The sequence below is a fragment of the Oreochromis niloticus genome, linkage group LG23 (assembly GCF_001858045.2).
Source record: "Oreochromis niloticus isolate F11D_XX linkage group LG23, O_niloticus_UMD_NMBU, whole genome shotgun sequence".
Taxonomy (NCBI): Eukaryota; Metazoa; Chordata; class Actinopteri; order Cichliformes; family Cichlidae; genus Oreochromis; species Oreochromis niloticus.
This window is the reverse complement of record NC_031986.2, coordinates 17,435,617-17,447,587: the sequence shown is the minus strand read 5'-3', so window position 1 is coordinate 17,447,587 and position 11,971 is coordinate 17,435,617. Positions and strand designations below refer to the sequence as shown.

At 39.4% G+C, this 11,971-nt stretch overlaps 1 protein-coding gene across 3 annotated transcripts in view; it reads left to right on the top strand.

Moving 5' to 3' along the window:
- Positions 1 to 1,533: 1,533 nt before the first annotated feature.
- Positions 1,534 to 11,971, top strand: part of LOC100699477 (sodium/potassium-transporting ATPase subunit alpha-1) — a 118,198-nt gene continuing 107,760 nt past the window's right edge. Inside the window, exons 1-18 of one of the 3 annotated variants that reach the window (XM_005452355.4) lie at positions 1,534 to 1,676; positions 2,122 to 2,232; positions 4,944 to 5,003; positions 5,379 to 5,480; positions 5,583 to 5,684; positions 5,885 to 5,998; positions 6,195 to 6,329; positions 7,537 to 7,654; positions 7,772 to 8,040; positions 8,142 to 8,450; positions 9,261 to 9,395; positions 9,633 to 9,825; positions 10,042 to 10,217; positions 10,327 to 10,463; positions 10,868 to 11,018; positions 11,103 to 11,271; positions 11,348 to 11,502; positions 11,597 to 11,717. In XM_005452355.4, coding sequence (XP_005452412.1) covers positions 1,665 to 1,676; positions 2,122 to 2,232; positions 4,944 to 5,003; positions 5,379 to 5,480; positions 5,583 to 5,684; positions 5,885 to 5,998; positions 6,195 to 6,329; positions 7,537 to 7,654; positions 7,772 to 8,040; positions 8,142 to 8,450; positions 9,261 to 9,395; positions 9,633 to 9,825; positions 10,042 to 10,217; positions 10,327 to 10,463; positions 10,868 to 11,018; positions 11,103 to 11,271; positions 11,348 to 11,502; positions 11,597 to 11,717 — 2,569 coding nt within the window. In that variant the 5' untranslated portion in view covers positions 1,534 to 1,664. The remainder of the gene's footprint in view (positions 1,677 to 2,121; positions 2,233 to 4,943; positions 5,004 to 5,378; positions 5,481 to 5,582; positions 5,685 to 5,884; positions 5,999 to 6,194; positions 6,330 to 7,536; positions 7,655 to 7,771; positions 8,041 to 8,141; positions 8,451 to 9,260; positions 9,396 to 9,632; positions 9,826 to 10,041; positions 10,218 to 10,326; positions 10,464 to 10,867; positions 11,019 to 11,102; positions 11,272 to 11,347; positions 11,503 to 11,596; positions 11,718 to 11,971) is intronic. The other 2 variants (XM_025903006.1, XM_019351428.2) reach the window with 2 other exon arrangements.

The following is an 11,971-nucleotide window of genomic DNA, read 5'->3' as shown; positions in this document are numbered from 1 at the left end:
GGCCTTGCTTCCCTTCCAACTTGTTTCTTACATGGACATTAAAACTACCTTCATTTTCTTCTCATATCAGCCATCTCTCTCTTTACCAGTCATCATCCCTCCATTTAAAGTACTTACTCTCACTTCTCTCTCTGCCTCCCAACACGCCTTCCCCTTTACCTCCTCCTCCTCTGTCTACTGCTAACAGTAAAACAATTTCCACCTTCTGGTCAACAAAACTATAGGCAGTCATTGTTAATCCAGACCTGGACCAATTTTGTATGGAGGTCTCATTCTGATCATCTCATCATGATCCATATGTTTGATTTGGCAATTAGATGCACTTGCTGATGGAAACCTCCCAATGTATCCAGGCTTGTGACCGGCACTACTTGGCCAGCCCACCCATGGGTTTGGACTATTTTTTGGTTTTAAATATGCCGTTGAATTGTTGCTGGAATGTGGTCAGCGTCTATGATCTCAGCAAGGTTTCTAATCTCTGTAACATCTTCCACAGACAGATGTGTTAATTTTTGAGAAATTTCCAGACTCACACCAGAAAGGAATTAATGATGCAGTTATGTATGCATTTTTATACAGTCAAATAGTCTGTCATCTAGGTCCAGTGAGTTAACAATAATAATAATAATAATGATAATAATAATTTTTATTTAAGAAAGCACCTTTTGAAACACTCACAGACACTGTACAAATGCAATAACAACAAAATGTAATAGCAAAATGTATATGTTAAACAGCAATAGTCCCTTTCACTGGCCTTTATGCACTTCTTTAATAATACTTCAGGAGATTCTCCATGTTTCACCCCCCTCCCCCTCCTTCTGTTTTACTATTTAAGTATTTGTTAGCATTTTTACACCCTTCCTCATCTTGCAAAATCCAGTGATTGCATACAGTCATGAATTTACAACAAACATATCCAACAACTCACAGTGGCCCAGCCAGCTATCAAGGACAGTCATTTCTTCCTAAGCAGGAAGATCACGGGTTGGTTTCATAAGGGTCATCAGGGTTACAAATTTCCTTTGGTTGCACCATCGATCTGTGATGAAATTCTGGCTGAACCAGCGATTCCTTTTGTATTGTGGATTTGTAGAAGAATATAGAAATTTGAAATCTCTCTAGTCAGATCATGCATTGTATTACTACATGAGACTTGATAAGACCATCCATCCACTTTCACAGTGGGGCTGGAGCCTATCCACTCTACTCATGAAGTGAAAATCAAACAACATTTAGGCTTGATGTGCTAAAATGTATAGTGAGGATGCATTCTGAGAGAGAAGGAGGGATACTGAGTCTTAATGGTCTATATTTTGCACCTCTCTTCCTGAGACCACTGCAGGTTGTACCCGCAGTGGTGGGATCCCTCAGACAAAATAGTGGATACTAGAGGTGAACAAAGCCATCAAGCGGAAGACCTACCTAGTACTTGACAAGCATGAGTGATAGTGGCTGAACCAAAAACTCAGGTGTGGGAGGAGTTCATTGAGATCATGGAAGATTGCATCCCTCTACCACTGACCTCCCCAACTGTGCTCATCCCTTGTCCTCTAACCACCGTTCCCCTAAGCTCCTCCTATCCAGGTATAAAGGTAGGCTAAAATGAGTAACCTGTAGTCTCTGCTCTGGGCAGAGTGAAGGATACAGACTGCACTGTGACCATGGGATCGAAAGTAAGTGTTGTCACATGTTTCACTTCATTTGGACTAAGTCTGGGCTCTTTAATTTAATGTTAATATTTAAAAAAAAAAAAAATTTAGCTTTAAATTCATTTCAATTTTTGGTTATGAGTTTTCGGTTAAGCTTTATTTTATTTTACTTTTATATTTTTATTGGACCTTAATATCACATTCTCATGTCAAAACCTATATCAATATCTTTACAACAACTATCTGAAACTATATTTTAAAATTATGTATGCGAATTTGAATTCATTGTTCTAATAATTAACAGCATGCCAATCAACAATATATTATCTATTAATTATTACCAATCATTACAAATAATAATTAATTAAGATGGTTTTCTGCAGCTTTCTGAATAAATAGAAGAAGAAGCTTCAGGGAAATCTTCTCACATTATTTAGAACTTCATTTTGTCACACTTTGTTCATTCCAGCGAATGAATGATGACTACAAACTGGCGAACACTTCAGACAATGACGAAAAAACAACCAAGAAGGGTAATAAATCCAAGGATACGGAGGACCTGAAAAAAGAAGTTGATCTGGTGAGTACTCCTCTTTTGTGCAGCCACTCTGTGATTATCTGTCAGGTAACACTCAAGCACACAAACACAACTTCTGCAATCCCTCAACAATGATACAGTCATGACTGAAACCATTGTCTGCTATGGTTTTCAGGTTGGAGCATGAGCTCTAGCTGTCCGAGCTGTACTTCATAAACATTGTTGTGTACAATCCCATGTTAAGATGTTAAGATGTTGGCAGTTATAACTGAACTTTTAAGTTATGCTAGCTAAAGAAGGTTTAAATGCTGAGTGAAGGAGTTGGTTGTATTTATATATTATTATTATATATACAGCCTTCTCTTGCTCTGAACCGGTGTCTTGGTTGCTTCTCAAGGTCACTGATGAAATTGCATCATTGGGGAAGCATCACAAGGCAAACAAAGGGATGACAAATTATTTCATAACAATAACATGGTGCCTGCAGGGTTTTGAGGGACCTAGTGACCTTGGCCATGTCAGTTCGTAACCAAATAGAAAGCAAATAGAGAATTAAAATATTTTACTGGTGATTCTTGTACGCTTCTAAAACAATTTTAAAAAATATGCAATTTTGACAGAACATGATATGCTGTCAAATAATTTTGGGAATAAGAATAAGAATAAGAATTTTAAGCTCGTCCATCAGAAGGCCCGCTGACCTTAGTCAATGGCAAGCTCACTGCCATCCATCTGTTCTGTTCACGAGAATAATATTCCTCTTCCAGCATTAGTCAGAACTGACTTAAACTTACACACAGTAACCATATAGTGGTTCTTAACCCAGATAATGCTCAAGGTTAAGATTGTATGACCTTGACATTGACAAGCTTGACAAGAATTGTGATGAATGATTGGCGTACATACATGATTGATGTTCTAGTTTCTTGAATCCAGCAAATGACCCTCCTGCACAATGCCACCCAGCAGACTGTTATTAGGTGATTAAAGCCTCGTCTTGGTGGCATATTAGTGATCACCGTCCTATATCTTAACTCGAGCTCAAAGATGTGCTACAGGACATCTCAGTTCCATATAAATATGATGAAAATGTGGGGGTTTATGAGTGGGAACATCAAAATCAGTGGAGAAGTGTTCTCGAGCTGCAATAGTAGCAACAGTAGTGTATGGCACGTTCGCATTATCTATGGCACATTTGGTAAGAAAAATGGCTTATTATACGTCAGCAATGTAGCAGAAGTGCTGGGTGAACCATGCAACCACACCCGTTTTCTCATGTCACTGTAAAAACTGCTTATAAATGTGGCTGGTCACACTTTATCCAAGCTGAAGACTTCTCATTGAACAAGTAAATATTAATGAAATGCATAATTCTGTATTCAACCTACTCAGAGCAGCAGATGATTGAAACTTTCATTTTTGAACAGTCAAAGTGAACTTGTAGGTTAAAGACCTGTATTGTAATTTTACAAGCATACCAAAATTACATTTATACTAACGTCACATGGAAGGACATAAGTACTGGACCAACTTCCTTAAACAACAGTGCAAGTGCATCAACAATAATATCTTAATCTCCTTTAGAAATATAGAGAAAAGTTGTTGCGCTTTACCCACGACTGCTGAGGGGTTGTCATCACAATAAAGGTGCCTTGTGATGGTGACCACCTGGCACCTGAAGTCTGAGACATCCTCCATGACCTGTGGTATTGATATAAAGCCATGTGCATGGTTCTCTTTGGTCTTTGTGATGTTTTAGACAAAGATGTTGCTCACATACCATGATGTCAGATTGTGAACATCCTGCCTGTATGTGTTTTCGTTGATTACAGTTAAAAGTCAGATGGCTGTCATGTCATCCGCAGTTGTAACAATAATGTTGGAGGTATGGATGGTTTCAAACTTGTGTGTGCACATCATGTAGCAAAGGCTCGCCATACAGCCTTGAGGCACTTTGGTCAGAGTGAGAAAGGAGCATGTGTGCTTGCCCAGGCAGACAGACTGAGGGCTGTAGGTGAGAAAATCTATTATCCAGAGTCACAGGGTGGGGTTCAGTCCTTGTACATGGAGTTTTTCCATCACCTTGTTTGGATACCAAGTCCATGAAGGGTTGGGGCGAGGGTGACTGACCAAAAAATGCTCGGACAACTTACTGTAGACTTTTTTTTTAATGATCAAAATACACTTATATAATTTAATGAACACTGTCTCTGAACAGAGCAAATTTCAATTTGTTTAATTTATTCATAATTAATTAATTAATTAATTCTTCCAAGCACTAATTCATGCTTTGTTAACCAACAAAATGTGAGACCACAACTGTGGCTTTGATATTTGCACATTTGTATTTGTACAATACAGTCCTATAAGATTATCAGCTGTGACTTAAACATCTAACCATTTCAGTTCACGAAGAGATGAGGAAACAACATGATATATATGTTTTTATATATAAAATATGACGTTCTGCATTAGGTCAAAATGCAGACAATTTCATTCACAGACAGATTCTAGTCTTACTTGACTGTTTGCTTTAGCTAATCTTAAATTTCCTCCATGGACCAACATGGACCAACATAATGCACAGATATTAGTCTTTTTTATGCTCTCTGTGTCCCTCTGGAGGACACGGGGAAGTTTACAAAAGATTTTTCTCAAAGGAGATTATAACTGCAGCTTTACAAATTATTGGGATTTTAACTTGTTTTTAAAAATGCATCTCTCTGTCTCTTTCTGTCTTTGTTTCACCTTAGGATGACCACAAATTAAGCTTCGATGAACTTCACAGAAAATATGGAACTGACCTAACAAGGGTGAGCACTCCAAATGTGTGATAAGGAGAGAGGAGAGGGAAGATTTGGCAGTCGGTGTATTTTGCTTGCATTCAATGCTTTGTCAACTTACCAGGCTATTTGTGAAGTAATGCCATTAATGGAGGTGTATTACCCAAGAAACACTGTGAAATGATTGCGAAAAAGTCAGGTCTGACTTCTTTTTCTGACATTAGATGGACATGACAAAAAATAAATAAAATAAAAACACTCCTCACAACGACCCACAAAACACACAATTAAAAGGGTCATAGGAACTGTATGCTATAATATTACTGTGGTGGGAAATAACTGTAGTGTACTCCACTTGTACAGACAAGTCTTTTGAACTTGGAGTAACTGAGAGACTGTTTTTAGGGTCTTTCTTCATCCAAAGCAAAAGAGATCCTGGCCCGAGATGGCCCCAACGCCCTCACACCTCCTCCCACAACACCCGAGTGGGTCAAGTTCTGCAAACAGGTGAGAGTCAAACCACAAATCTGTGTTTAAACTCACATATTAGAAACGCAAAAAAGTGAGTACAACAAGCAAAGCCTGAATGTTATTTCCTCTGGTTTCCAGCTATTTGGTGGTTTCTGCATGCTGCTGTGGATTGGTGCATTCCTCTGCTTCTTGGCTTACGCTATCCAGGTTGCCTCAGAGGAGAACCCTGGAAATGATAATGTAAGCGAGTCTTTATCTGAATTGTTATCTACTAAATAATGTGTATCCCAAAAAGTTGATTCTGTTCATCTGGATGTAACCTTTTCAGTTGAAAAGAATCAACTTGTTGGGACTACCTTTACCAGATGATTGAGCATGCATCAAGATAAACAATCTGTACCACCAAACATCGCCTAACTCTCTCTTCTTTCTTTATGCAGTTGTACCTCGGGATTGTGCTTGCTGCCGTTGTCATTATCACGGCTTGCTTTTCCTACTACCAAGAGGCCAAGAGCTCCAGGATTATGGATTCCTTTAAGAACATGGTCCCACAGGTGAGACACTGAAAGGAAAACTAATGTAAATTCAACATATTTACAGCTTATAGGAATTAAGAAACTGCAGTATTTTTTGCACAGTCTTAAGGAAAATGTTCTGCACTGATGATACATTTTATCATCTGAAGCTTTGCTGCTGGGATTAAAATCAAACCCAGTTAATCAAAAATTCCTAAAATCTTTGATTTCATAGCAAGCCCTGGTTATCCGTGACGGAGAGAAGAAAAGCATCAACACCGAGGAGGTGGTGCTTGGAGATTTAGTGGAGGTGAAAGGAGGAGACAGGATCCCTGCTGATCTGAGAATCATCTCTGCTCACGGCTGCAAGGTCTGTGCCTCAAATACTCTTAATGCCACCAAACATTTTTGTAGAGCATGTGTTTGATATCTACTATTATTTATTTATTTATTTAAATGAGAAGAAGACAGGCTGTGATGTTTAGTTAGTTTTAGACATAGTTTAGTTATGACCAGTTTTGGGCAAGTTACTTTGAAAAAGTAATTAATTATAGTTACTAGTTACTTCTTCAAAAAAGTAACTGAGTTACAATATTCTAAAAGTAATTAATTACTTGAAAAGTAACTATTGTGTTACTTTAAAAAAAATGTTTAACCCTCTGGGGTCCAGGGTATAATTGGCCATTTTCAACTACTTTTGATGTTTCCTCCACATTTCACCTTTAAAAACTATTTACTTTGCCTTGTTTGGTATCAGCCTTTTCAGCACAACCTCACGAGTCTGAATTTACAGTTAGCAGGTGTATCACTCCTTTTTCTACCTGGAGACAGCAGTCGCCTCATTGTTCTGACACACAACACTACACACTAACTACACAAGACAACACATTAACTACACACTCCAAACACGCTAAACGTCACAAATCTCTCACATCTCAAAACTCGCTCTCTCTCTTTTTCTGCGCTCTCTCTCTCTCTCTCTCGCCGTCACTCCTAAAACTTCCCCTGTTTTTTGGGTTTTTTTGCTCATAAGCAGAGAGTGCTTGCTGCGCTGTCCTTAGACAGTAAACGTGATGAAACTATTGAGGAAAAAACACGCATATATATTGTTTATCATGACTCTGGTTTTACGTGGCCTATCAACACAATTTAAAAACTGGTATATATCACCTTGTTGCTTTGTCTTTAAGTGGTAATGTGATTGGCTTACCACGACTGCTTTATTCTTCCTCAGTCAAACAGCAGCACTCATGCGATTGTTTTGCCTCCTTAGCTCCAGGTGTTGTGCTACACAGTGATCGTGATTACCATCTGCGGGAGCGCGCGCAGCTGCTTAAAGCTGTAGCGCCCAGATTACTTACGTAGACAGCTACTTCCATGCAACTGTTGTTGCTAATTATAGCAACAAAGTTGCTAATTATACTGATGCATGTGGTAGTCTTCATTCTGAGTAGCATTTTTGTGATTCATTCAAACATCATAACCAGTTCCCATTTATTCCTTAAGTTAAATTCATATTTATTAAATAGTATTCATGTGTTTGTTTTACCTGTATTACTTTCTTTTTAATCTCTCAGGTGGACAACTCCTCCCTGACTGGTGAATCAGAGCCCCAGACTCGAGCTCCAGACTTCTCCCATGAAAACCCACTGGAAACCAGGAACATTGCTTTCTTCTCCACCAACTGTGTTGAAGGTAGAGTATGAACAGCTTGTGGTTGATAGAGAATTTTATGTATAATATTTATTATATTCCTCACAAGCATAGTGATGTTATGTTCCTTTGATCAATGGATTTAAATTGTCTGTTCAGGCACAGCCAGAGGAGTCGTCATCAACACTGGAGATAATACTATCATGGGCCGTATCGCCACCCTGACTTCCAGTCTTGAAGCTGGAAAAACTCCCATCGCCATTGAGATCGAGCATTTTATCCACATCATCACTGGAGTGGCCGTGTTCTTGGGTGTTACTTTCTTTATCCTCTCCGTCATCCTTGGATATAACTGGCTGGATGGTGTTATCTTCCTCATTGGTATCATTGTCGCCAACGTGCCAGAAGGTCTCTTGGCTACTGTCACTGTGAGTTTTGGTGTCTAATGACATTCTCTTCAAATACCTTTCATTTCATTGTGTAAAGTTGTCATAGTTTACAGTTTTGAAAACTTACGTTTTGTCTGTAGGTGTGTCTGACCCTGACTGCTAAGCGTATGGCCAAGAAGAACTGCCTGGTGAAGAACCTAGAGGCTGTCGAGACTCTGGGCTCCACCTCCACCATCTGTTCTGACAAGACCGGCACCCTGACCCAGAACAGAATGACCGTGGCCCACATGTGGTTTGACAACCAGATCCATGAGGCCGACACCACTGAGAACCAGAGTGGTGTCGCTTTTCAAAAGAGCTCCCCCACCTGGACTGCTCTGTCCAGAGTCGCCGGACTCTGCAACCGTGCCGTCTTCCTGGCTGGCCAAAACGATGTTCCCATTCTGAAGGTGAGAAATTTTCATCTTTAAAACTCCTCTTATTACCAAATTCTAGCGCATAAATTATACATCTGCAGTAAATCTTTGCAGAAACTATAGCATAGCATGCATAATATACAGCTGGCAGATGCTATTGACAGCATTTATGCTGGTGCATTGACAGCAGTGTAGTTACATTTTCATGTCAGTTTACGCAGCAAGGCTCCAATAGGGTTTGCGATGATGAGGTAACAATGGCAGAAATTGAACACCAAAGTGTAAGCTCATCATAAATGTGTTGCTCTAGTTCATCGATTCTGATCATCAGAAAATACTTTAATTCAATATTGGAGAAAAATATTAGTAACTTTTGCTTTTTAGTGGAACAAGTCCTCATAGGCTCGGACAGAGCTAATTACCTGGTGTACTGATTTTCTTTTTGGAGATGTTTTAAATATACAGCTTGAGCCATAGCAAGAAGTGGCCAGCGAGATTGTTGGATCTATCATATATGACATATGTATTTCTTGCACTGTGAGTCCACTAAATGTGACAGGGTGGGTAATTTATTGCAAATAGTATTTGTATAATATGTGTGGTTACAGGTGTCTTCTTGTCCAATTAAATTTAAACAGTACCATATTCCTCTGCCCAATTTTGGGACTGACATCCACAAACACCTGGTTGCTATAAATGTAATGTAAATCACCAACAAATAATTGAGCTATTATATTGTTATTTATTGCTCATTCATTTTTATTTGCAATATATTGTTATTAAAAAAAAGGGATTTGATCTATGATCGATATAATCCATTTCTGTTTTTGCTAAAACCCACAGAGAAATATTGCTGGTGATGCATCAGAAGCTGCTTTGCTGAAGTGTATTGAGTTGTGCTGTGGATCTGTTAGTGAAATGAGAGAAAAATACCCCAAAATTGCTGAGATCCCCTTTAATTCCACAAACAAATACCAGGTAAACCATCCACACAATGTATTAAAACTTAAAATGATATTGTATATAGAGTGTGTATGTTAATTTATATGTGTGACTCCACCGAAGAGTCCACCTGAGACCTGGAAGCTGTGCCCATCTTTGATAAACAGTTATGGGCACAAGAGTGTAGAACAACATAGTCATCTTGCATTACATAAACCACTGATAGTATAGATAAAACCTGCATTCAAATCCTGCCTTTCTGCTGTCCCACAGCTCTCTATTCATAAGAACACAACCCCCGGAGAAACCAAGCATCTGCTGGTGATGAAAGGAGCTCCAGAGAGGATTTTGGATCGCTGCTCCACCATCATGCTTGAGGGCAAAGAGCAGCCTCTGGACGACGAACTAAAAGATGCTTTCAATAGCGCCTATCTCCAGTTGGGAGGTCTTGGAGAGAGAGTTTTGGGTACAGCTAGCTTCCTTATGTGTTTATATATTTTAATTTTAGCTAGCAGAAAAAAATTCAAGTCAAGTTAAGTGGCTTTATTTTTCATTTCAACCATGTTGAGTACAGTACAGAGTGAAATGAGGCAGCGTTCCTCCCAGACCATAACGGATACAGATTCTGATTGATTCTGAACAGACAATGGAATCTCAGTCACATTTTATTTGTGCCTTATAGGTTTCAGCCACTTTCACTTGCCTGATGACCAGTTCCCAGAAGGCTTTGCTTTTGACGCTGATGATGTGAACTTCCCCACTGAGAACCTGTGCTTTACTGGCCTCATGTCAATGATTGACCCTCCTCGTGCTGCTGTGCCCGATGCTGTTGGTAAATGCAGGAGTGCTGGAATCAAGGTATGCTAACTTTTTGAACGAACATCTCAAATTTTGCATTTTTTGGATATAGTTTATGACAAAATTCTGCACATAAACTTTAAACATTCTATCTCCTCAATCCTTGCAGGTCATCATGATCACAGGTGACCATCCAATTACAGCCACGGCTATTGCTAGAGGTGTGGGTATCATCTCAGAAGGCAATGAGACTGTTGAAGACATTGCTGCCCGTTTGAATGTTCCAGTTTCGGAGGTCAACCCTAGGTTAGTTTTCTTATCAAGATTTATTTAGCTAACTTTGAGGATAAGTAGCTGCTGTTCATGAACAGAGGTCATGTAATCTGTAAAGCAAAAATGCCTTTTACGTGAAAATACTGTATTTTCTCTGACACTTTAATTCTTTGTAATGCAAGTGTAATAACACTTCTGTTGTGTGGGGGAAAATGTGATTCATTATATGCAGCAGGAATCCAACATTTTCTTAAGTCGAATATTTTCTAATGTTGCTTTTTGCTTAACATAACATTTTTTTCTTTGTTTGCCAGGGATGATTCACTCTTTGTTCTATCCCAATTTTTTCATCTTGTCTTCATCATGCCCTGTGCTCAGACACAGGACGTTGGATTACAACTGCTGTTATACTTACACTGTTGTAATCTAATCTACAGGGATGCTAAGGCCTGTGTCATCCACGGTGGGGAGCTTAAAGACATGACCCCAGAGGAGATTGATGATGTGCTGAGGAACCACACTGAAATTGTATTTGCCAGGACCTCCCCTCAGCAGAAACTGATCATTGTGGAAGGATGCCAGAGACAGGTGAGCACCGAAGGGAATCTCACAGACACAGTTTCACAAGTGTTTTATTTGTGACTTGTAAAAAACATGTTCTTCCTTGTCCAGGGAGCCATTGTGGCCGTGACAGGTGATGGTGTGAACGACTCTCCAGCTCTGAAGAAAGCTGACATTGGTGTTGCCATGGGTATCGCTGGATCTGATGTCTCCAAGCAGGCAGCTGACATGATCCTGCTGGACGATAACTTTGCCTCCATTTTAACTGGAGTGGAAGAAGGTAAGATCTATATCAGGCTTGGGAAAAATTATATAAAATACAAAGCATCACAGCAACTCCTGAATTACTTTTTCAGGCCGTCTGATCTTTGACAACTTGAAGAAGTCCATCGCCTACACTCTGACCAGTAAAATCCCTGAGATGTCACCCTTCCTCCTCTTTGTGATCGCCAACATCCCTCTGCCCCTGGGAACCGTCACCATCCTCTGTATTGATCTGGGAACTGATTTGGTGAGCTGTTCGGCTCCTGATTCTGTTCTATGTAGAGGTTGAAATGGTAGATAATGTAGTTATGAGTTGATTTTGTTTACTTGTGGTGTCACAGGTCCCTGCAATTTCTTTGGCTTATGAACAAGCTGAGAGTGACATCATGAAGAGACAGCCCAGAAATGCATCAGACAGGCTGGTGAACGAGAGACTCATCAGTATGGCTTATGGACAGATTGGTAACACATTATTTATACTTTTAAACCTTTAATTATTCTGTTCATATTTGCTGTATTATGTCTTGATGCATGCTCAATCATACAGGTAAAGAAATCCCCAAAAGTTTATTCTGTTAATCCCGTTTTCAGTAGGAGAAATGTTTCATCACTCATCCAAGTGACTTCTTCCATCTCAGCTGACTGAGACGGAAGAAGTCCCCAACGTTATAAAACAGTACATTTGCATAATGTGTGAAGCTAGCAGCACTAAATGA